This window comes from Anabrus simplex, chromosome 1 (genome assembly GCF_040414725.1).
Source record: "Anabrus simplex isolate iqAnaSimp1 chromosome 1, ASM4041472v1, whole genome shotgun sequence".
Lineage (NCBI taxonomy): Eukaryota > Metazoa > Arthropoda > Insecta > Orthoptera > Tettigoniidae > Anabrus > Anabrus simplex.
This window is the reverse complement of record NC_090265.1, coordinates 393,746,263-393,773,058: the sequence shown is the minus strand read 5'-3', so window position 1 is coordinate 393,773,058 and position 26,796 is coordinate 393,746,263. Positions and strand designations below refer to the sequence as shown.

At 38.8% G+C, this 26,796-nt stretch overlaps 1 protein-coding gene across 4 annotated transcripts in view; it reads left to right on the top strand.

Annotated features, from left to right (window-relative positions):
• LOC136856832 (venom protease) overlaps nt 1-26,796 on the top strand; it is an 82,345-nt gene that overhangs the window by 21,622 nt on the left and 33,927 nt on the right. For 2 of the 4 annotated variants that reach the window (XM_067135000.2, XM_067135002.2), the window contains 3 exons: nt 19,176-19,361; nt 21,680-21,783; nt 21,865-21,971. In XM_067135000.2, coding sequence (XP_066991101.2) covers nt 19,176-19,361; nt 21,680-21,783; nt 21,865-21,971 — 397 coding nt within the window. Of the gene's footprint in view, nt 1-16,464; nt 16,529-19,170; nt 19,362-21,679; nt 21,784-21,864; nt 21,972-26,796 lie in introns of those variants that run through there. The other 2 variants (XM_067135001.2, XM_068224985.1) reach the window with 2 other exon arrangements.

Sequence of the window (26,796 nt, the reverse complement as noted above, 5' to 3'; positions counted from 1 at the left end):
ACTGAGTATGTACCAGTTTAAATATATATTATGTTCCTTCCTAAAACACGACGTAACACTTTTAAGCCTAAAAGGAACTTAGAAATTCCAAATTCTACTTTGCGTTAACAATTTTAAAGTGTGAGATGACTTGGTTAATATCAAGATTAAGCAGTGATTTAAGGAATGGTGTTATATTTTCATTAATTTTAAACTAGTGTTGTAAGAAGTGATCTCACTTCACGCTTAATCATTTCAATCTCAACCCATTCAATCCTTCACAAGATTATTATATATACATGTGTACTGTGCATTGCTTTGTATGTTTATTTTAAATATGTCAATGTCTGTTTTCAAGGTTTTTTGGCTGAAGGTGACACGGAAAATGCGTTGAAACTGGTTACATTTAATAATTAAATGTTGTAATTAATATTATAGCATTGTTTTGTATTGAATTTTGTTCCTATTTTATCTGTGCACTATATGTGAAACGTCGCTTCATGTTAAACAACTTTTGTTATGTACATAATTTTACTTGGTCACTGGACACTCTTTTGTTTTGTTTGAATTTTGTTCCTATTTTATCCGTGCACTATATGTGAAACGTCGCTTCATGTTAAACAACTTTTGTTATATACATAATTTTACTTGGTCACTGGACACTCTTTCATTTGAGGGAAAGTTCCAGTCTGTTCAATTGTATTACTTTTAGGCCCTGGAAAATGTTGATACATGGAGGCAATTTCAATGATTTGCTGTCCTTCATTTCATGGTAACTACTTTCTAAACGGTAAGTCATTTCACATAGCCGATTACACAATCTCTGCTCAATTTGGAAAGATCTTCAACTTCTCCTATGCCTTATAGTCATATATTGATTCTTTATACTTTAGATAGTGCAGCCGTAGTTGGTCATGGTGCAGCACTTCTTGATTATAATCAAATCTCTCCAACTCAGTTGTGACTGGCATTAGGAAATGGCACCTGTCATTATTATAAAAACTATCCATCTCTATAGTGAATGGCACTTGGCAAGTGAGCCTGCCTGAAACTCATGAACTTGATTGTGAGTGGCTGTAGGAAATGTGACCTGCCATTACCATCAAAATTTCCCCAATGTGCACCTTACATCGGAAACAACGTAAGGGGTCCTCCCAGTTTTGTGTCTCAGATAGCGCTAAGAGACATGCCATTTAATATAATCTTATTCACTGTGTGTACAGTAACGTACATAGAATTCCATACCGTAAGGTAGAATGCCATAGCAAAGCACGGGTACATTTGCTAGTGCATAAATAAAGTATCAGATTTCGGAAAATGTCAAACGAGTAAGCTGTCGTGTGGATATCATCCGCGAAAAGCAAGTTTTGAACAAACTGGTTGCCATTTCATACTTATTTTAATTTGTATGGGATTTTTCCAAATTTTTAGAAAAAATAGGAAAAAGCGACAATCCTCTATAGCGAGTATATTTTTTGCTGTTATGAATCCTTGCTATAACGGACTTCTACTTTATATCTTTTAAATTACTTAATACTATTCCTTTCTGTACAGTATTCCTACAGTTTAACACTATCCTTACTGGGCTTCCACCTCCCTATACTCTAATCACCATGCTCTAGTCCAGCCCGTTTCCCTGAATGTACCTCCCTATAAATCTTCTAAACAAACTGATTTCTATCATTACGGTTCAAATGAAGGCCATCTGAGCATAGATCCATATCTCTTATCCATCATGGCACTCTGTTTCTCTGCAGCAGAGTATGCTGATCACTGGGTGCCTGAATCAACACCTATAAACAAGGTTTATTGCTTGGCAGGTATGCACCATCTCATATATGGAAGAAAGTAACTGCAGATGCTGGGAGAAGGCTGAAATAAATCAGTTACACCCCATTCCGTGGCCATTAGCCACCAAGATGTAGGTTGAAATCCAGAAAATGTTTCCTCATTTCAACTTCAGCACTAACTATATCTCCGTAAAGTGCCAAGGAACAACTCTGGGCTGTTAGATGTGACCATCTTCAAGTGTGGATGAAACCTGCTGAATGTTTACCTCCTGAATATACTTTAGACTGGTTAACCTGGAGATCATTGAACAGACTACGATCAGGTGTTGTTAAATCCAGGGACAGCCTTGTCAAATTGGGTTATACCAAAGAACAAACACAATGTGACTGTGGAGAAGAATAGACAGTGAGTCATCTGTGCCAAAGAAAATATAGTTGCCTGATTCTGGGTGAAGATTATTTAATTTTATTCCCTTAGAGATGGAATTGCTTAAATGTTCTTTTGTAATATTCCATTATTTTACACAAATATGTAATTACATCGTAGAGATGAAAAGGTTAGCACAGGATAGGGTGGCATGGAGAGCTGCATCAAACCAGTCTATGGACTGATGACTCAAACAACAACAATGTAATTACATAAAATGTTAAAATTTGTATAGCTTCTGACTTGAGTAAAATAAATCCACTCTATATGATCTAGAAATCTTACTCCCAGATACCCACTTCATAGTCTCATTTAAATACTCAATTATCCTCCAGCCAGTAACCCTTTCACACAGTATGCCACTGATAACAATCTTCACTCCCTTAAACGTCTCCCCAACTACGTTAGTACCTATTCCTGCTTGCCTTACATTGTTGGTTCCAATGTGGAAATCTATCACCTCCTCCTTACTCTACTCCTCTCCTTCTACTTTCCTCAACATCTGCCTTAATCTAACTCCTGGATAACACTCTACCCTAGTTCCCTTTCCCCAACCTTATAGCCCATGATTCTATTCTTATCCCACACTTCCCACACCAAGTGAAGATCTACCAAAATTGCTCCTTAATGCATGCTGAAGCCCACCCTCCTGATGAAACTGGGAAGCAGAAACAAGCTTGTCTGGGAAGAAATGGACGTAGAAGAAGTCAGATTGATGAGGGGAGACGCAATCTATTTGAAGACAGCAGTTAACATGTGGAGATTGTCCATGTCTTTTCTATTTTGACTTCTTTGTACCCTCACCTGCCTATGTGTTGATGCAAGTGTAATAACTTGAAAAGAATATTCTTTAACCCATGGGTAGATAATACAAGTATCGAGCACAAATTATTATTATTTTTATGATTATTCTTATGACTTGTGAGGTATGGCTATGAAGTGTTTACATCCACTTATTAGTATTATTATTATTATTATTATTTACGTCATATGTACGGATGATACGATTGTATTATTAGTGTGGTTATGTTATGAAACATGCTGTATATATTTAGATGAGTTTAGTTAATGTAAGACCCTGTAATTAATCTATAATTATAAAAGGAAGTGTTTGTCTATCTGTGTGTCTGCACAATGGCCAGCAAAATCTACACCACACAGAGATCTGAAATTTTGAACATAGGTAGATGGAAAGGGGTCCGAATGCACCTCAAAGCCGGAATTTTTGTTTTCGCTTTCGTTGGTGAGTTACGAACGAAAAACCATCGGAAAACGTGCAATGGGATATGGCAATCCAACGTGCTGTCACCAAGATTAAATGCATAGAGTCGCTGTCACTAGGCAACATGCATAAGATAGGTAGAGAACATAATATTCAAGGAGCCATTTTATGTCCAGGGCGTAGGAAGCAGTTGTTGGTCTTATATGGTGTGAGGGCATATGACGCTGTTGATGGTGATTCGTCCGTCGGATCAAGACGTAAAGTCTTGAGCTATTCGAGAGGAGTGGGCTATGTGCTGGCGCCAGGTTTCATCCTCTTCATTCTTACTATCTATATATATGAAATAACTTGTCCTGAGTGACTGACTGACTGACTGACTGACTCATCATCGCCGAGCCGAAATTACTGGACATAGAGAAATGAAATTTTGGGGATACATTCATATTAACATGTAGGTGCTCGCTAAGGGAGGATTTTGGGATATTCCATTGCTAAGGGGGTGAAAAGGGGGGTTAATTTAAAAAAAAGGATATTTATATCTCAAAAACTTAAAGGTTTAGAGTAATAAAAATTGGTATTTGGAATCTCCTTTAAAAATAAAGAAACACGTATTTTTTTGTTTAGGAAAATCCCATGAAGGGGGCTGAAAAGGGGTTGAACACCTTTTATGAGGAGACATATCTCAAAAACTGAAGATGTTACAGTCATGAAAATTTAAATTTGGAACCTCTTTTAAAAATAAAGAAACACATTTTTTTTGTTTTTGGAAAATCCAAATAATGGGGAGTGAAAATTGGGGTGAATTTTTAAAATGAGTGTATCTATATCTCAAAACTTTGAAAGTTTACAGATGTAAAAATTGGTATTTAGAATCTTCATTAAAAATAAAGAAACACGTACTTTTTGTTTTTGGAAAATCCCAATAGGAGGGATGAAAATGGGTTGAATGTCTTTAATGAGGATGCATATATCTCAGAAACTTAAGATATCACAGACCTGAAAATTGGTGTTTGGGATCTCCTTTAAAAATAAAGAGACACGAATTTTTTTGTTTTTGGAAAATCCAATTAATGGGGGTGGAAAGGGGGTGAAATTTTAAAATGAGTGTATATATATTTCAAAACTTTTATAGTTTATAGTTGTAAAAATTGGTATTTAGAATCTCCTTTAAAAATAAAGAAACACGTATTTTTTTGTTTTTGGAAAATCCCAATAGGAAGGGTGGAAAAGGGTGAAAAATGGGTTGAATGCCTATAATGAGGCTAATGTTTCAGAACCTGAAGATATTACACACCTGAAAATTGGTATTTGGGATCTACTTTAAAAATAAAGAAACAGGTATTTTTTTTCTTTTTTGGAAAATCCAAATAAGGGGAGGGGTGAATTTTTAAAATGAGTGTATCTACATTTTAAAACTTTAAAAGTTTACAGATGTAAAAATTGGTATTTAGAATCCCCTTTAAAAATAAAAAAAATTTGTATTTTTGTTTTTGGAAAATCCCAAGAGGAGGGGTGAAAAAGGGGTTGAATGCCTTTAATGAGGATACTTATATCTCATAAAATGAAGATATTGCAGACTTGAAAATTGGTATTTGTGATCTCCTTTAAAAATAAAGGAACTTTTTTTTTTTTTTGCTTTTGGAAAATCCAAATAGTGGGGGATGAAAAGGGGGGAGGATTTTTAAAATGAGTGTATCTACATTTTAAAACTTTAAAAGTTTACAGATGTAAAAATTGGTATTTAGAATCCCCTTTAAAAATAAAAAATATGTATTTTTGTTTTTGGAAAATCCCAAGAGGAGGGCTGAAAAAGGGGTTGAATGCTTTTAATGAGGATACTTATATCTCATAAAATGAAGATATTACAGACTTGAACATTGGTATTTGTGATCTCCTTTAAAAACAAAGAAACTTTTTTTTTTTTTTTGCTTTTGGAAAATCCAAATAGTGGGGGATGAAAAGGGGGGAGGATTCTTAAAATGAGTGTATCTATATCTCAAAACTTTAAAAGTTTGCACATGTAAAAACTGATATTTAGAATCTCCTTTAAAACTAAAGGAACACGTATATTTTGTTTTCTGTAAATCCCAATAGGAGGGGTGAAAAGGGTGAATAATGGGTTGAATGCCTTTAATGAGGATACATATATCTCAGAAACTGAGGATATTACAGAACTGAAAATTTGTACATGGGATCTCCTTTAAAAATAAAGAAACACGTATTTTTTGTTTTTGGAAAATCCAATTAATGGCGGTTAAATAGGAGTGACAAATTTGGGGTGAATATTTTGAAAGACACTATCTACAGTATATCTGAGAAACATAAAATGTTACAGATGTAAAAAGTGGTATTTGGAATCTACTGTAAATGTAAAGAAACCTAGGTGATTTGTTTTTGGAAACTCCACTTAAGGGGAACTAAAAAGGGGGTGAAATTTTAAGATGAGAATTTCTACTGTATATCTCAAAAAACTTAACATGTTACATGAGTGAAAAATGGTCATTTTTATCTCTTTTAAAATAAAGGAACGTGTATTTTTAGTTTTTGGAAATACCACTTGGGTGGGGTGGGGGATGGGGTAAAAGTGACTGAAAATGGTGTTGAATTCTTTTAATTAGGCTACTGATATATCAAAAATGAAGATGTTACACACGTGAAATTTGATATTTGGAATCTGCTTTAAAAGTAAGGAAACACATATACTCGGAAAATCCAATGAAAGGGGGGGGGGGGGGGATGTGAATGAATTGAAAAATTAATTGACTTAATTGTATGAGAATACTTACATCTAACAAAAACTAAAGTTGTTACAGACATGAAAATTGGTATTTGGATCGCCTTTAAAAACAAAGAAAAACGCGTTTTAGGGCGGGAAATCACTTGGGAGGCGGGAGTGAAAAGGAGTTGAATTCCTATCAAGAGGACACATAAATCAAAAACTGAAGAAGTTAGAGTCATGATAATTGGTATTTAGAAGATCCTTTACTATTAAAGAAACAAGTTTTTTTTGCCAGAAAATTCATTTTGGAGGGGGAAGAGGTGTGTGAAAGGAAGTGAGAAAAATGAATTATTTTTGTGGGGATACTTATATCTCAAAACTGAAGGTAATAGACGTGAACATTGGTGTTTGGAATCTCCTTTAAACATAAAGAAACACGCCTTCTTTAAATTTTTTGGGAGGGGGTAAATAAACTTAACGGCGGTGGGATGTAAAAGGAGGTGAGACCAATTGATTTTACTGTTCATAATGTACATATAAGGAGCCTCCGTTGCTCAGGCGCCAGCGCGCCGGCCTCTCATAGCTGGGTTCCGTGGTTCAAATCTCGGTCACTCCGTGTGCCACTCGTGCTGGACAAAACGGAGGTGGGACAGGTTTTTCTCCGGATACTCCGGTTTTCCCTGTCATCATTCATTCTAGCAACACTGTCCAATATCATTTCATTTCATTTGTCATTCATTAATCATTGCCCCAGAGGAGCGCGACAGGCTTCGGCAGCTGGCACAGTTCCGTTTGTCGCCACTAGATGGGGCTTTATTCATTCCATTCCTGACCCTGTCAAATGACTGGAAACAGGCTGTAGATTTTCGATGTACTTATTCTGATCATAAACCGATCATTTTTAATCTTTCCTGGGTTCGTTTTTAAGAGCCATCTTTTCCTTCGGAGAACGTTCTTAGATTACAGTAGATTCTCCTGGGATATAAATAAAAATTTAAACACATTTGAAATAAATGATAGGAATGAGATTGACCATTCAATTGTTCACCTCTATAATAAGGTCAGTAATGCATGGAAGTATGTCATTCGTATCGCCAGAAATCCCGCACACTTGCCTACACGCGACAATGGTGCTGGTCACATTGTGAACAATGACAATGGCAGCAGATGTAATTTACCGCCAAGTAGCAGTCTTTCATCTTGCTGTGGGGTCCAGAACATCTATAACAATAATAATAATAATAATAATAATAATAATAATAATAATAATAATAATAATATTCTGGACCTTCGTCAAATGTTCGGACTGCACTGGGAACGGGTCCTGGACGGGTAATGACCAAGAATGCAGTCCAGCCGTGGGTTCAGTACCGCCAAGGCACCCAAGACCTCAAGGATATGATCTTTATTAAAAATGCTTATAGGAAAAGATGGCAAAGATTTAGGGACCCAACTGACCGGGTGGAATACCTGGACCTAGCCCGGGAAGTACAAAATCAATTGCTGGAAAGAAAGATTAAAAAGTGGGAGGAAACTTGTCATAATCTATTAGAAAATGAGTCAGATCGCGAATTTTGGCGGATTTTCTCAGAAAAAGAATCAGATTGTGAATTTCGGCGGATTATATATAAAACAATAAGCATTCAATTATAAACTTCAGTGTAATACCGTAGCGAAGGACGGGTATCTTGCTAGTAGTATATAATTTATTATTACCTGTATGTATGTTATATAATCCACAGTAACATTGTGCAACACACTGTAACATCCATTCGGGACAAATATTTCAGGTTCCCTATGGGAATCAACATCTATATCATCTGATGGCCAAGCAGGCATCAATTTTTTGGTAAAGCGACAAAGTCTCTCATAGTGCACTGGTACTGCCAGTGGCTCCAAGCAGCCTACACAGTAGCCTCCACAGTATGCACTAGCCAGCGTCTTGGTGGGTGTGCTAGGTACCAACTGATGAGCCCAACCTAGCACACCAGGGCGAAACGCTTGCAACCAGGAATGAGTTAGCTGGAAAATTTATAATGACCAATAACGGACCAGTTATATTGGTATTATTGTGGCTAACTTCTCAGTGATTCACAATGTAATTCATGATATCATATTAGGTCAAGACTTTCTGGTAGAATACAAGGTGATCCTAGACTATGCAGCTCTGGAAGTCTTCTTGGGAAAAGACAGACGTCTGAGGGTCACCTGGCACGGTGGAAATCTCTGGCTTTGCAAGGATGCGGAAGTCGATGTAGACGTGGAAGATATCAGTTAATGCAGCTTCAAGAAAAGGCATCATCTAGGCACGCAGCGATGGAACCTGAAGCTAGGAGCACCATTGTCGAGAGGGAGTTCCCACGAAAACACCAGAGTGAGCCCAAGGAACCTGTCCTTAAGACCTTCAAGAAGGAACTTGATCTGGGAATAATCAAACAGTGGCAAGAAAAAAACAAGCCCTGTAGGACCATGACGCAGTGGATTAGGAGACAGAACACTGATAGTCGACTTGTCCCGAGGAAATTCAAGATGTGCTACAAGAACTTCCGGGTTGATGGAGGACTCTTCATGTACAGGTCGCACCTCTCTGACACACTTGCAGTAGTGGTAATCCCTAGACAACACACAATGGACATCCTCGAGAAGTTCCACGACAGCATTGAAGCCGGACATCCAGGAGGTGAAGAGACATACCAGTCTATCCAACGAAGATTCTTCCGGGTCAACATGCAGAATGACATCCTAGACTATGTGAAGGGGTGCTACATCTCTGCCTGCACCAAGGCGAGCAACAAGAAAGCAAATTCCAGTCAGTGAGGAAGACGGCCGCAACCCCCATGGGAGGTCATAGCCCTGGACTTGTTGGGTTCTTACCCTAGAACACCACGGGGTAAAACAGGACTCCTAGTAATCACTGACCTCTTCACAAGATGGATTGAGTCCTTTCCGATACCAGAAGCCATGATGGGACACATCACTAGTCTTCTAAAAGATGAGGTATTCAACCGCTACGGTTATCCACGGTGCATTCTGTCAGACAACGGGAGTCAGTTCACATCGAGGAAGTGGCAGCAAATGATGACAGAATGGGGTGTGGAGCATTGGACCACCCCTATTTACAACCCAGAGGGCAGTCCAATGGAACAACGGAACCAGGAGCTGAAAAGGATGCTACAGGTCCACCTAACAGACAAAGAACATCGACTGTAGGACCGTCAGATACCACAGTCACTCTTTGCCCTGCGACGACGCATCAACCGTGTCACTGGCTATTCCCCAGCGGAGCTGTTCCTTGGCTGACAGCTATATGGCACCGGGGATTGGGAGATTAATCCACCACACATTTCTGGTCAAGAAGATGCAGCTGTTTCCCTAGCAGCAGGACATCAAGGAGAAGCAAGCTTTGGCCGAGAAGTGATCCCTTACCCAGGCCAACAAGTACTGTGATGTAACCACCCAGTCAGTAATAAGATTGGAGAGTTTCACGCAGGTCTCGCACCTAAGTGGGTTGGTCCCGCCGAGGTGGATAAGCAGCTGGCCCATGGAGTCTACTTAATAAAGACCAATCCTCCCGTCAAAGTCCACGCATTGCAGTTGCAGCGAGTCACCCAGCCGCTGCGCACACAGAGTAAGCCTGGTACTGCCACGGGTCCAACTAGAGGAGAGGCCACTAAAGACACAGCAAAATCTGGTCATCGTGAGGAGAATGCATCGACTATCATCGAGGAAGAGGTTGGTGGCGATGCATCCCAACCCCTAACACAGCACGATCCAGTCATGAGGGGGAGAGCACATCCAGCGATGTCGAGGAAGGGAGAAGATACAATCTACGTCCATGACAAAGTCGACGAGTGTGATAGACTGTGGAAATTGTTTCAAGTTATAGGGGAGATATTGATGCAAGTGTAATAAACTGATATAACTTAAAAACAATATTCTTTAACCCATGGGTAGATAATAGTCTACAAGTATCAAGATAAAATTATTATTACTTTTATGACTTGTGAGGTATGGCTATGAAGTGTTTACATCCACTTATTAATATTATTATTATTATTTATGTCATATATACGGACGATACGATCGTATTATTTGTGAGGTTATGTCATGAGACATGTGCTGTGTATATATATATATATATATATATATAACTTTAGTTAATGTAAGAACCTGTAATTAATAGTACACAATTTATTATTACCTGTATATATGATGTATAATCCACAGTAACATTGCGCAACACACTGTAACATCCAGAATAATGTATCTTTGGCACTAGATGGTTTTAGAATGTTTTTTACATTATAACTATGTTGTTAGGCACTCTAGAACTTACTAGAAGATGTTGTTGTTTGAGTCATTAGTCCATAGACTGGTTTGATGCAGCTCTCCTTGCCACCCTATCCTGTGCTAACCTTTTCATTTCTACGTAAATACTGCATCCTACATCTGCTCTAATCTGCTTGTTATATTCATACCTTGGTCTACCCCTACCATTCTTACCACCTACACTTCCTTAAAAAACCAACTGAACAAGTCCTGGGTGTCTTAAGATGTGTCCTATCATTCTATCTCTTCTTCTCGTCAAATTTAGCCAAATCGATCTCCTCTCACCAATTCGATTCAGTATCTCTTCATTTGTGATTTGATCTATCCATCTCACCTTCAGCATTCTTCTGTAACACCACATTTCAAAAGCCTCTATTCTCTTTCTTTCTGATCTAGTTATCATCTATATTTCACTTCCATTCAATGCCATGCTCCACACACAAGTCTTCAAAAACATCTTTCTAATTTCTATATCAATGTTTGAAGTGAGCAAATTTCTTTCCTTTAGAAAGCTCTTCCTTGCTTGTGTTAATCTGCATTTTATGTCCTCCTTACTTCTGCCATCGTTAATTATTTTACGACCCAAGTAACAATATTCATCTACTTCCTTTAAGACTTAATTTCCTAATTTAATATTTCCTGCATCACCTGCCTTCGTTCGACTGCACTCATTACTTTTGTTTTGGACTTATTTATTTTCATCTTGTACTCCTTACCCAAGACTTCGTCCATACCATTCAGCAGCTTCTCGAGATCTTCTGCAGTCTCAGATAAAATAACAATATCATCGGCAAATGTTGTGATATATACTTCTAGAAGCCTGGTCAGACAACCTATATAAAGAGACAGTCTCGACGGTGGAGTTGAGTTATTGTTTAACAGGAGGAGTTTTTGTGAACACGTGCTGTGCCAACATGCAAAGCAGCAGTCAGCAATCAACTATTTCAATGTTCCAGTCTCCATGTGCTTCTTGATAGGCAGTTGTTAAAAATGGTGGTTTTTTGATGTGTGTGTTTAATGCAAAGTTAAGTTGAAAATAAATTAATGTACTCAACTGACAGCATTTTGTTTGTCCTATTATATTTCCCTTTCTTAGTTCCTACCTTTTTATATATAACATGATTTACCATAGTTTTACTGTGTACAGTTTGTTTTGTGAATTTCTTAAAAGAATCTCTAAATAATATATTTTGTTCCTACCAGAAATAATAGCTAATTTAAGGGGAGTAAGTATAATTTTAAATAGATAATTCTATGAGTGAGGTGCATATGTCCCTGAGGTTCACTCAGCCTACACCAAAGATAAGTACCAGGTTAATTCCTGGGGGCAAAGGCGACCAGGCATAGAGCTAACAACTCTACCCCATCACGTGCCAAGATTAACAATGGTGGAAGCCTTTACCTTCCACTCCTCCAAAGGCTTTCATGGCCTGTAGGGAGGTGACTTTGCTTTTTAATTCTATGAGTAGCCTGCCTGGTGGCCATGATCGTTAAGGCGTTGAAGTTTAAATGGTCTGACACTGAGGTTAGCCGGTTCGATTCCTGTTGGTCGAAAAAACTTTCACTATCAGAATGTTGGCTGGCAGGGTAGGGGAACTGATGATATACAATTTCTAATTACTAGATTGTGTGCCAATAGCCTGGATTAAATTCCAAACCTCTCTGCAGTGCTCATATGGAGTGAGGGCATATGACGCTGTTGATGGTGATTTGTCTGTTGGGTGGGGACATTAAGCCTTGAGCAGACCCGTTGGTGTTATTTGACAGGAGTAGGCTATGTGCTGGCACCAGGTTTCACCCTCTTCCTATTATCATATATCATGTCATTCATTTCATCTCATTAACTCCTCTGATGAGATTGATGTGAGGAAAGGGCATACGGTCATAAAAACCCGCCATGACAGATTCATCTCACCTTATACCCGACCCCGTAGAAAAATGTGACAAGGGTTAGACAAACAAATTTATGAGTGGCATCCTTACTGGTTCATATCGCATATCTGAAATTTCTGAAGTGAATAGTCATGTCCCTGTGGTTCAGATTTCACATCGAACTGAAAGTTCCGTGGCTATGATCACAATATCAACTGCCATGTAAAAATACAAGTTTGGTTTCTTCTGTATGACGAATGTTTGTTTACTCATATTCCCATTTCCTGATATGCAGGGGTGTATTCTCCTTGTATGGAAGGCATTCATTGCTTGCATTATGATGGGGTGAAGAACTGTCTGAAGTATGATTTAAGGTTGTTTCAAGTCAAGTATTGACAATTTCATCTCTCAGAAGTTTGACATTTCCGTGCAACTGCATTAGTTCCGTTTCTTGACTACGTGTGGTGCTGGTGTAGTCTCGCCATCTAATCCACTGTAGATAGAAAGAGAGCAAATGGAGAAGTTAATGATGTAACGCATTCAATCTTTAAATTGCATTCGGTGGCAGACATAGTTCTGAAACCCTCCAAATTATGTTGCTGCAATTGAAATTTGGTCATCATCCATGTGCTAATCTCTGCCATCTGTTAACTACGTGGAGAAAGTGTGCATGTCCAAGCATAGAGCGAGTGGGAACCACTGATTACCCCCTAGCGAGAAGCCGACATGACGAAAGTGACCACTGTCACTGTGGAGATTGACTTCCAGTGTTTGAGTAATGGCTGACTAGGGGGTTCATTTAGTGTGTGTTTTGTTGATTAGTGAATTCATTAATTGTGTGTTGTTTCTATGCACTCGTGCTCGATGTTTTATGTATTAAGGATGGATGAGGTTAAAACGGCCTGCCTCTGTGGTGTAGTGGTTAGTGTGATTAGCTGCCACCACCGAAGGCCCGGGTGGTTCGATTGCCGACTCTACCACAAAATTTTAAAAGTGGGAGGACTGGACTGGAATGGGATCCACTCAGCCTCGGGAGGTCAATTGAGTTTGATTCCCATTTCAACCATCCTTGAAGAAGCTTTCTGTGTTTTCCCACTTCTCCTCCATGCTAATGCCGGGATGGAACCTAACTTTAGGCCACAGCCGCTTCCTTCCCCCCCACAAGTGCCCTGTTCAGCATACCAAGTAAGGCCATCTGGGCGAGATACTACTCCTCCTTCCCAGTTGTATCCCCAATTAAATGTCTCACGCTCCAGAGCACTGTCCTTGAGGTGGTAGAAGTGGGATCCTTCGCTGAGTCCGAGGGAAAAGCAAACCCTGGAGGTTAAACGGATTAAGAAAGAAAGAAAGTGTCTCTGAAAAGCCTTTTACAACCCATTCTTTTGATGCAAATTTTACATTTAAATTGTAAAAAAATAACAACAGAAAACAAGAATTCTTTGTTTGCACGTTCAGTCCAGTAAAACTGCTTGGCTCTCAAATACATTTATTTTGTTGAAAGATTGCTTGGTTCCTATAATGTGAGTTCTGACAGGACAGTGAATGCATTGGTGAGACTTGCGATTGAGTGTGCATAACTTTGACTGCCGCGAAAAATTAGTTGCGCAGACTTTCGATGGAGCGGCGGTGCTTGCAGGTCAGCTGAATGGTGAGCAAGCTAAATTAAAAGAAGTGGTTCCTGAGGCTGTATTCACCCACTGCTATGTGCACAAACTTAATTTCATTCTTTCTCAAGTTGTGTCATGTGTGAAAGTATGTCGTATGTTCTTCGCAATGATGAGTGGTTTTGCGACATTTTTAGTAGTTCTTCTAAGAGAACTAACCTGCTGGACAGTGTCCTCAAGAAAAGATTTCCTAAGCTAGCTCCAATAAGGTGCAACTATTCCAACCAATTAGTACAGACCATCGCGGAATATCGTGCTCCTCTCCAAGAGCTTTACGAAAGTATTTTGGAGAAACCTGAGAACTGGGATAACATTACAATCAATGAGGCAAGCGGGTTTCTTGCGAAGTTCAAGGAATTTCAGTTCAATTTTCTTCCGAATATTTTTAATGTAATGTTTTCATTGACTGATGTCACATATAGGCCTAAGATCCTAGATATCGCATTTTGCACCAGTGAAGTGAATTCATTAGAAACTAAAATGTCAATAATGCAAAACAGTGAATTTGCTAATGTCTGGGACAAAACAGAACAGACATTTATCCACCAATGAAAATTCTAACAGTTAAAATATCGCTTCTGTTCATTAGGAGATTTGTCCTTCACTGAAATCCTGGAGTGTAGACTTCAGTAAACTGATTGAAGTCTATGGGAAATATTTTGATATAGTACGACTTAAATCTGAATTGAGGGCAATGTTTTACCGAGCTCGATAGCTGCAGTCGCTTTAGTGCGGCCAGTATCCAGTATTCGGGAGATAGTGGGTTCGAACCCCACTGTCGGCAGCCCTGAAGATGGTTTTCCGTGGTTTCCCATTTTCACACCAGGCAAATGCTGGGGCTGTACCTTAATTAAGGCCACGGCCGCTTCCTTCCCAGTCCTAGCCCTTTCCTGTCCCATTGTCGCAATACCTATCTGTGTCGGTGTGACGTAAAGCCAACAGCAAAAAAAAAGAAAAAGAAAAAGAGGGCAATGTTCTCTTCTGAACAGTTCAAAGATAAGACTGTGGTTCAAATCCAGAAATTCCTATTGACCCGTGGTCCCCTTAGCGGTCCTCTCGAGCTTTATAAGTCAGAGTCGTCTCTCTGCATTAGGAATGATGTCTATGGAAAAGGATTTTGTTGAAATGAAATCACGTGAACACTTCTGCAGTGACATTACCAAGGAATTCTGCAAAGAGAATTGCAGGGTCAAGTAATTAAGAGAAGTAGAATTGGAATTTACTTACGGTACTACATTGTACTACTGCATTGTTACTTGTTGCATGCCTTGGTGGTGAATCCAAGATATGCCACTGCTGATATGGGTTCGGGGATGAGGTGAGATGGAATTATATGTCGTGTTTTTATAGCCAGATGGCCTTCTTGACGCCAACCTGAGTTGAGGAGCTAACAATATTGGGTAAGGATGTGGAAAAAATTGCTTGAGGCCTATGAATAGCAACTCTGCCAGCGTTTGCCTGGAAGTTTAAATAGGAAACCACAGAAAACTGTTCTCAGAACAACCAATGGTGGGGCTCAAACCCATTTGTCTCTCAAATGCAAAGCTTGGCCGCATAGTCGTAGCTTGTTAACATGCATAGTGACTCCACTTGGTTCTGTATGCTGAATGAAAATGAAAATCCACAGCCTGTTTCCAATTATTTGACTGGGTCAGGAATGGAATGAATGAAGACCCCATCTAGCAGTGAGGATAGGAATTGTACCACCTGCTGAAGCCTGTTGCACTTCTCTGGAACAATGACTAATGACTGACAGATGAAACTAAATTATATTGGAGAGTGTTGCTAGAGTGTTCTGCCTCCGCTTCGTCCAGCACAAATCTCACATGGAGTGACCGAGATCTGAATCACGGAATCCGGCGGTGAGAGGCCGGTGCGCTGCCACCTGAGCCATGGAGGCTCTTATTCTGTATGCTGAATAAAATTAAACTCTGAGATTTGGCATGAGTTAGACATGAATCCGTTACATTCCTATGTACAGGAGGTATCAGTATGAGATATCATAGTATGTCCAAAACTTACCTAAAGCTCGAAAACCATAGTCTTCATGAAATTACTTTTATTGTCTAAATTTCACTTACTGGTCAAAACATCTCTGATGAAGGAATCAAGTTATAAAGCTCAGATATACAGCATGTCTAACATGAGAGATATGACACTCTGAGACAAAAACTTGCCTGATGACACGAGGAAACAAAAAATATGCTGATCTACTATCTCAAGACATGGATTGATTTGACTAACAGTCTGTTGATCTTGAAGCTCAGTTACTTAAAAAAACAAACATCATGTTTTGGCTGACATTACATTGCCTAAATTGCTCTTTGAATGTTAAATATTAAGAAACTGAAGTTGCTGCTGTCTGGTGAACAATTCAAATTATGTGTAATGTTTACAATTGAACAGAGATCCCCTTTAGATGTATGGTATCAGCTTGTACGATACAGTGACCTATGAGAGATAGGAAGGTCACATCCTGCATCATGCTTCTGCTGGTATTTGTGTCACTTCATGTGTTACTTATATGTCAGTGTTGTTGGCTTATCTCTTATTAAATGTTGTCTGCATGTTATGTTTGAGAACTGACATTTAATATATAGTATTCTAAAACAATATTGGTTTGTAAAATATTCATATTGTAGGAGTGTATATGAAGAATATACTGGAGGTGTTCAGAAGCCAAGCTGACTAACTCCATCAAATACAAATATTCAGTACAAACAGTTGAAGTTACTGATCTGTAAAAATCTTCAATTTATTTTTCAACATATTTACAATACACTCATTTATATTCTTACAATTAATGTTATGTATTCAGCACTTTATAAATATATAAAAACATTTCAATGTCTCTGTCCCCCCTAAGGAAGCCACTTTCTATGGAGTTAGTCACATTGCCAACTGAAAGTTTTGACACAGTATTCTGAGTGGTTTGTATACAAGTCATTTCATTAACAAATATGCACAAACAAAACTTTTACATGAGCAATGCACTAGTATTATTGTAAGTCATTAAGTAGTACTTAAAATACACATAAAAAGTACCTAAAGTACAATTACGTTATTCGTTGCCTCTATTCTGCATACGTGATGCAGTCGTCATCACTGACAGGTTCATCTCTTGCAGTATTCAGGTTTTTATAGTAGTGGTGATGAATAGGAGGTATAAACTTCAAGAGGTCCATTACATCCTTCTTTTTTGCCATGGAGATCTGTCTGGATGTGCTATAAAGAAGATCTTGTGGTACATTAGCTAGGCTTTGTAAAGGACGTCCGTTTCCATTTTTCTTCTGGATAATAATTTTTCCAAAAAGCATTTCTGTGAAGAAAGTAGTTTTAAATTTGATAGTGAATGGTTCAGCCTTCTCAGTCCTGATCCATCTCATTGTCAGCCAGTTAACTGGTTCACCTTCGACACTTTGTTTCCTGTTGGTGATACACTTTTCTAAGTTTTTCATTGAATACAAGTTTTCATGGTTCATTTCTGTGAGGATATATTTGTTTGTTTTCCTGCAGCCAAGAATGATATCATACCAATCCCTTGGAGAATAGATGTGGCTACAAGTTTTAGCTCTTTTTTCAATAAAAGGAAAGGTTGTGGAGTTAATCACTTTGGCCACTGAAACCACTGGTAAAATGTTCCGTTGCCAGAGCAGATAGCGCATTCTGACGGTGAAACATTTAACTGTGGAGTTAGTTGTTTTAGCCACTGACAAATATTCAGTGATGCTACCCAACCAAGTTATTACTTGCACTTGTCAAAATTTTGAAGTTAGTCGGCTTGGCTTCTGAATGCCTCACTTAGTAATCAGATGATTCACATTGCAGACCACAGTAAGTTCATGTTGGACCTAGCTGTCAGAATATAAAATATAAAAGTTCAGAGATTCAAGGCCAAAGAATAGGATAGTATTGTTGGAAGTAGAGAGAGGTATTTAGAAATCAACTATAGAGATACAATGTCTTATCATTTCATTTTAATATCCTACTCCAAGCAAAGAAAAGATTTCATCTTGAATCTTTTGTAATGCATTCTTATGTAAGTATTTCATAAGTTTACCATCTTGCACAGCTATAGGTGTAGCTAACCAAGAGAGGATTCAATCCTCTAAGATCCATATTAAAAATACACACATACAATCATAGTGGTATGTTAAAAGAGAATTATTTTACATTTGAAGAATATTCTGGGATAAAGAGTTTAATTACACAAAACCAAGATGTTCGCTATTCTTTTTGAGCAGTGGGAATGTAAGGGAATTAATTTGTATTAAAATCAAAACAACCTTGGCTTATTATCTACTGAGTCGAATTTATATATATACACATGTGTTGACCAGTAATGTTGGAAATTAGAGGGTGAAACAAAGCCTACATTCTAGGTATACAATATGCCATTGCAAGTTATTTATAGCATCTTTCATTGTCGAGTAGCACCATAGAAGATGGCTGCCTCTGGGTATACATTTTTTTCTTTTTAGCTGTAAATATACATAATTCCTGAGGGGCTTACACAGTGTGTGACTGCATGTAGCAATCCAGCCAAGTGCCTTATCCAAACCTGGACATTGGCGACTTGACTGATGACCTCAGCTAAGCCAGGAACCACTGATCGGACATCCTGGGGTGGCTAGTACTTCTCAAGTAGCAATCACAGGGGCACAATTGAGTCTAAAATTGCTTTTGCTCACTTGTTCTACACTTGTTCTATCATCATTCCCATCTGACCTCTCATGGTCATATTTGTTTTCCTCCTACCTTGATGGTACTGGGTTCATGAGGCATAGAGAATCCTTCATTTTATTACCTTCTACAATATTTCCCTTCTTCATTATCATCATTATCAGATTACAGTTCCAATTTCCGAAGTGCTGTTGATAAGAGTCTTCCACTCTTTTCTATTCATAAATGGCCTGTTCTTCCTGGCATCATCTAGTGTCCTTCCCCTAGATACAACATTAATTTTGATCGCATTCATCCCTTCTTTGATATCCCCATCTACAAGAGGACAATCTCATCTTCGTCCTCTTTAATCTGGGCAGTGAGGTGCTTGTTGTTTTGCCCCAAAAATAACAAATACAATTTGAGTGAATAAACTAAATATTGATTGATGTAAACTGACTTAATAAAATAATTTTGTCACTTCCTGGAATTTGAATTGTTGGCAGTGCAGTAAGTCAAGGCTGGTTCTACCGACATCCCCCTCTTCGAGGTCTTCCTCCTGCACAATGTGATATTGATACAACATGTCTGCCCTTCTCTTACTGCACTTCACTCCGTCCAGACACAGAAAGGAAATATTGCCGGTGGGGCAGCGGTGAACCATACATCTGCTGCCCTTTACCACAGATGATACAGCGTAAGTTAAACACAATTTAAATCCAGGAGAATTGTATGAACAAGGTTATTTCAAAGAGTATGACAGAACATGATGTAGGATAGTTTTATTGTTTACCATCCTTTCAGGCCACGGCTATGGAATTAGCTGCTTTCTAGTTACAAATAAAATTAATACATAAATTTATTACAATCTTCCATCAACCTTCAAGTTCTTATTTTAGGACATAGGGAAATGATCATAACTCCCATGTACTCATGGTGTGAATATTATCTAATAATGAGTTATTGTGTTAATACATTGTTATTATTTTAAGCTGGGTATGAGGAAAGTGCCCTAGGCTGGAAAGTAAGAATTCTAATACAGTATACTGTACAACAAAAGGGAGAATGGAAAAATCGTAAAGAAATTTGTAGCAGGATGACATTTCTCAGTGTAATATCCATCTTCAAAACTGTACAGCTAGCCTGTCTACTTCCCTTTTAGTCTGAGGTATGCAAGTTGCTGCCAAAAATGATGGAAAGAGAGGCAGAGGTGGAGATCAATGTTCACAACCCAATGCAAGATCAAATTGGACAAGGAGAATGATGGTGATGATGATGATGATGATGGTGAAAATATACTGATAATGTGTCCAACCAAGTGAGTTGGCCGTGCACTTAGGGCGCACAGCTGTGAGCGTACATTCAGGAGATGGTGGGTTAGAACCCCACTGTTGGCAGCCCTGAAGATAGTTTTTCCATGGTTTCCCATTTTTACACCAGGCAAATGCCTTAATTAAGGCCATGCTCGCTTCCTTCCCACTCATAGCCCTTTCCTATCCCATCATCATCATAAGAACTATCTGTGTCAGTGTGATGTAAAGCAGCTTGCAAAAAAAAAAAAGTATTCATGTTTTTCATAAAAGGAATAGCATACCTTATATTTCAAGTATAATTTACTAGAAGTACAAGATTTTTAATTGTTAATAATCTTTGGTAAAGGAAGCCCAGATGGATCTCTGGTGAGATATAGTGCTTGCATGGTCTGGAATAAACTTGTTGGTTTCATTGACCTGTCTCAGTCTCATCCTTGGCTTTAATAAGAAAGAAGTGTGCACAAATTGTGTAAAAATTATTGATGTGATCCGTTTGTACAATAGTCTGTGATTGATTTTACCTGTCTTTCACATCTCAATACATGTTAAAGACCTTACCTTACATTGCACAACCTAATGGTGTACCAGGCTGTAGCCATCTCTACACTTCTCTATGGCTGTGAAACACAGACCTGGAGCACTTCCACCAGCAAATACTACACCCCATCATGAACATCAAGTGGGAGAACTATGTCTCTAATGTTGAAGTTCTTGCAAAAACATGTGCTAAGAGTGTAGAAGCATTGGTCGTTGACCATCGCCTTAGATGGGCAGGGCATGTGCACCCTATGAATGCCACCATACTACCGCACTAGATCCTCCGTGGTGAACTTGGCTCCAGTTCGATACCAAGTGTTGCCCCTTGAGATGTTTCAAAGACTAACCAAAACAAACCCTAAAGATGACAGAAATAGACCCACAAACTTGGGAAACACTTGCCGAGGACCATTTACTTTGGCAGCAAACTCTCTGTGCCTCAATTCAACACTTCAAACAAGAACGCCACGTAGAAATTAAGCAACAGGAATGCAAACCTTGCCAAATCTAGCCAAGATATCTCCTGTCCCTAAGCTGCACGATGTGTGGACATATATTCTATGCAAGAATTGGCCTGTACAGTCACCAGAAGTTTAAACACAGACTGCTGTGAATTGAAGTGAACTAGCCAGAAAACTGAAAACTTGGATATGAATAACTGCAGATGACGATTGGTGGATGATGATAATGATGATGATGATAATTATGACATGAGTTTATTGTTTCATTAGGTAGCAAATGACAAGGACAACAAACTAATAAAAGAGGACAGACTTCAAGAATAAATTTCTGTCATTTTTTCCCATAAAATCACCTTTCCCATATTTATACGGGGTTGCTGACTTATTCAGGCTCAATTTAGGCCTGGGATGGGATTTTAAGAGTGATTGCCCTTCCTAGATCATTGAAACTAAGAAGAAATTAAATCAAAATGAGTATGAAGAGATGATAATGTGTACAAAAAGGGATATAAAAGGAGTCAATCAAAGGAAGCAGAAAACATTGATACCGATAGAAAGATTGCTGACTGGTAGGCAAAGACAGTTTTAGATTTAGAAGGAAGTTTTCAATTAGCTGAGCTACTGAGGACACGAATAACAAGAAGTAATGAACTCCCATTTTCTTTAGTTTGTTTTAGTAACAAATATACATATATCTGTTACAGAATGTGGGGTTCTGAATTCAAGGGGATATGCTCCTAAAGAACCAATACTAGGAGCTGCAATTGGAGGCTTCTCCTTGAGGACTGCAACAGTTTCTCCCTGGATGGTGAGTGAAGATGTTTATTAACCAGGTGGTATTAATAATTTAAATATTGAAAATAAAATTAATAAATATTTCATTCTTTAGGTTGCTGTAGGCGAAAGGATGAAAAACGGTTCAGTTGACTGGTACTGTGGGGGTTCACTATTACGAGACAACCGGGTGTTAACTGCAGCTCACTGTGTAACACGGCGGTAAGCTAATGTTTAGTTTTATTAACCTATTTTTAGAATAGCATGCAGAACATTTTTTTTCTTTTCACCCTATTCTTACTGCAACGCCTTGTTGGTGCAACCACTTTCCTCTGTCTTTTCTGTCCTTTTTAATTTCATGTCATTGTCATATCCTATACTTTTGTCTATGTCTTCCAAGTACTTCTCCTTAGGTCATCCTCTTCCTTCCCCAACATTTTCCCTTCAAGAATGTTAATGATAAAAGTGTTGTATCTGGTCATATGTCCACTAAGTTTGGTTTTTTCTCTTTTCCATTTTCTTCAATAATAATCTCTCTTCATGGACTTCTCTTCCCTTAAAACTTCCAAGTTGGTTTTTCTTTTCATCCAACTCGTTCTTGTACTTTTGTGTCATAACTACATCAGCTTTAAGGCGGTTCCTTTCCAGGTTACCCAGAGTCCAACTTTCCCTTCTATAGAACAATGTACTCCATACAAATGGCTTTTATTAATATGTTTGCTGGTTGAAATGTTTTTCTTTGTCAGAAATGCTTGTATTGATAGAGCTATCCTTCTCTTCACTTCCACCAAACATCTGTTGGCCCACTGCCTGCTCGATCTGCATCCGATGGCTGCTTAAACTGCCTGCTCATTCCATACTCAAACGTGTAACACGCCTTACAAACAATCTGCCGCTAGATGGCAACACCAAACGTACCCATTTACCGCGTGAATACAACTAGATAAGCATACCAGCAAAATTTAAAATCTGAAAGTAAGAGAAATATTAAATAATTTTACGTATAAAGTGGTGCTCTAGAGAGTTATAGCTTCAGCACTTTTCGAGAAAGAGGTTTCGACGAACAAGAAAACCTGGAAACTTTGTCTGTATGGTACTTCCCTACATTACAAGTAGAGGTTTCACGACTTTGGCCACCACAGTTTCTGACACAAGTTCCTGGTGCTTATTGTTACTAAAACACTTTAAAAACTTACATTGGCACAAAGAAGGTAGAACATAGTTTTTTATAATCTGGAGCAGACTTGCAGATTTCTTGCAGTACGGTAGAGCCGCCTCAATAAATTTCTGAAGCCTCATAATTAGGCCAATAAATCGTTGCTAGGGCTAGCGCAGCTATCAATGGGGATGAATTAAATGAGGTAGAAACGTTATTCAAGCACGTGCTGCATTCTGTTTTTTCTTCGATTACACGCACTAAATAACCACACACTAATCCCTGGTAAGCAGTTTCCGAAGTGACACACACTGACTCAGGGGGCTCACGAAAATCTTCCAGTAAATCAAGTACATACTCAGGGAATAATAATAATAGACGGCCTATTAGGCGACTTGCATATCTGTGAGGATGAAAGCCCTACCTAGGATGATTTCTAATGCTGAAGATGCCACACACACCCCAGCCCCCGAGCCACTGGAATTAACCAATTAACTAAATAGGCCCTACTTGCGTAAATAATAATAGTAATAAAAAGAGCAGTATATTGACACGATTTTATACTGCTAGCAAAAGACTCGTAATGGAATCTTAATCTGCTTACCCTCCAGGGTTGGCTTTTCCCTCGGACTCAGCGAAGGATCCCACCTCTACCGCCTCAAGGGCAGTGTCCTGGAGCTTCAGACTCTGGGTCGGGGGGATGAAACTGGGGAGGATGATCAGTACCTCGCCCAGGCGGCCTCACCTGCTATGCTGAACAGGGGCCTTGGAAGGGATAGACAAGGAAGGGTGAAGGAAGCTCCCGGCATTTGCCTGGAGGAGAAGTGGGAAACCACGGAAAACTACTTCCAGGATGGCTGAGGTGGGAATTGAACCCACCTCTACTCAGTTGACCTCCCGAGGCTGAGTGGACCCCGTTCCAGCCCTCGTACCACTTTTCAAATTTCATAGCAGAGTCGGGAATCGAACCCGGGCCTCCGGCGTTAGCAGCTAATCACACTAACCACTATACCACAGAGGCGGACAATGGAATCTATGACAGCATATTATTCTGTTTTGTACCTTCACATTAACAGTAAAGTGTCCCCAGATATTATATTACTTAGTATGAAATACTTCAAACCTTACGCTTACCATTTTCTGCAATGGTGTTTGAAGAGCTCTTGTTAGACGTCTCTGTGCTTGAATCCCTTCTCTTAATCATCGCTGAAATTAGCGGTTGTTTATAAGTTGGATAATCAGGGAAAGGGCTGGGTACAGATCCTGTTTTTAATTTTCGCGTTTTGCTGGTCACTTTGAAATCGTCATTTACGAAATGTAGACTGCAAACCACGGAATAATCACAAGGAATCCATTTACTTCCCTTGCTGTTTCCTTCCCTGGATATAATACTTAACCACTTTCGACGCAATTGTGTACTTGAAGGTATATCATGGAATGAAATATCACGGTATTCTGGTTTCCCTTTCTTTGATTTGCAGAAAGGCACGCAGCAGTACACCATTTTCACTGAAAACAAGTACAGTCTATCCTATTTCCCGCTATTTCATTCCGACAGGTCTGGAGCCGGTTGGTGCTGCCACCTGCTGTGGGTATTTGTAAACGGAGTGTTTCATTTAGTGCCATGTTAAAATGTTGTAATGAGCAGGCAGTATAAGCAGCCATCGGATGCAGATCGAGCAGGCAGTGGTTGGCCTCTTTGTTCATGCTGCCAAGATTACAGAATTGTTTCACCTAATCATTTCTGACATCATTAATTTTTATGTTGGTCTTGATTTCTTTAATATTCTTTCATAATACCATTGCATTCGTTTTCCTCTTGTTGACTTTTAATTTCCATTTTTTAAGTGTCTGATAACACTTGTAGCATTCCATTCATTTCTTTTTCCAAGTCTGCAACCTTTACATCATCTGGAAATCTGAGACAGTGTACCCTTTCACTTTTATTCCCTTTGTTTTCTCCTTCATGATTTGAATAAATTTCTCAGTGAACACATTAAATAAATGCAGAGAAAGGGGGGTATCTAACTCATTTCCTGATTCTTGCCTCTGAAGTTTATTTTTGTGTTTTAGTTCTAATACAGCTGATTAATCAGTCTTCTGTCCTTCCAGTCTAGTTCACTTTTCTTCATAGGTTGAAAAATCAGCTTTCAGTTCACATTCTCCAAGGCTTTTTCTAAATCTGTGAAGATAAGATACGTCATTCATTCATATCCATCCTTCTCTTTAGTAACATGTGCAAGACAGAATTGCTTCTCTTGTTCCTCTGTCTTCTCTAAATTGGTCTTATCCAATATACTGGTCTGTCTTCCCTTTTATCCTTTTTTTAACAACATTAATGAGTATTTTGGAGACATGTGATAAAACTGAAAGTGTTCGATATCTGGTGCAGTCAACTGTCTTTCATATTATAGGTATGGTGATGGTTCTATATTTTGTGAAGTCTTCTGATTCTTCTTTCTTAGCAGTCATTTGTTGTTCTGAATAATTGGTCTTTCATTCTGAGTGGAGTAGCCATGTGTGTTAACATGCTACAGGTACGGAGCGAACCTCTGCATTTGGGGGATATATGGGTTTGAACCTCCACCATTGACTGTCATAAGAATGGTTTTCTGTGGTTTCCCATTTACACGTCAAGGCAAATGTCAGGACAGTTCCAATTCATAGGCAACAACCGATTCATTCCACTTCCTTACCCAATTTCATTCATCATTCATTTCATCTTCATTAGCTCCCAACTGAGCTTGGCATCAGAAAGAACATCCAGCCGTAAAAACATGTCGTATAAATTCATCTCTATCTCCGACTCCATATCAAGAAACAGGACTGAGGGATAGGCAAACAAACAAACGACTGATCTTTCATATTACCTACATTTTTAAGCAATCTGCAGGGATGTCCTGCGCCTGTTGCTTTATCTTCTCTGAAACTCTGTAAAGCATTCCAATTGAAGAATTTTATAACACACATACAGTCAACAAGAATAACATATTTTCTAATTTGGATGTTTACAAACTCAAATGCCAAATATGCACTTCAAGGTACAGTACATTGGCCAAACTGGAAGAACTTTGAATATCTGTTATCAGGAACTGAAGTATAAGGGGCAGTCAAATGAAAACTAAACACCCGCCATAACACACATTCCGTGCAAATGGTGAAAACACTGTAGTTACGTATCGATACTGCCATTGCTGTGGTAGGAGAACTGCATAGTGACAACTCACAGGTGCCCACAGTTGTTGGGTTATATCTTTGTTGGTGCACCTGTGGAAATGGAGGCAAGCAAAGAAGAACAGAGAAGTGTGGTTCATTTTCTGGTGGCTAAGTGTGCTGGAATATACTCAGAACTCATCATCGCACGTCTGCTGTGTATGGCGAACACTGCATGTCCATGGCGAGTGTGCACAAGTGGCATAGAAGATTCCAAAAAGAGCGCACATCACTGCAAGATGATGCATTCCAGGCCAGGCCCATCGAGCCATTACTCCTAATGTGTGATAGGATGTGATTGATGGCCTTATCCAGGAAAACCGACAAATTACGGAGGAAAAAATCCATGTTCACATCGGCATTAGCCATGGCTTACAAGTAATCAGCTTCATGGTCTGTATCAAAGTTTGTTACAGCAAGAATACAATAAAAGTGAGAATTTCCACCTTTTTGATACTGTATATTTGCTTAAAACAAGCTAATTAGTAGTACATGTTTCACCCCTTAGGAACATCCTCAGCTACTTTTTCCTTCCTTAGGTGAAGAAATTTTTTACAAAGAATTAAATTCATTAAAAACCATCTTAAAATAGTACCTTAATTCTGCTTAAAATGAATCTATTCAAAGGAGGGTTGGGGCAGGGGATTAAATGGGGAACTGCAGCATCGTAAGTTCAAA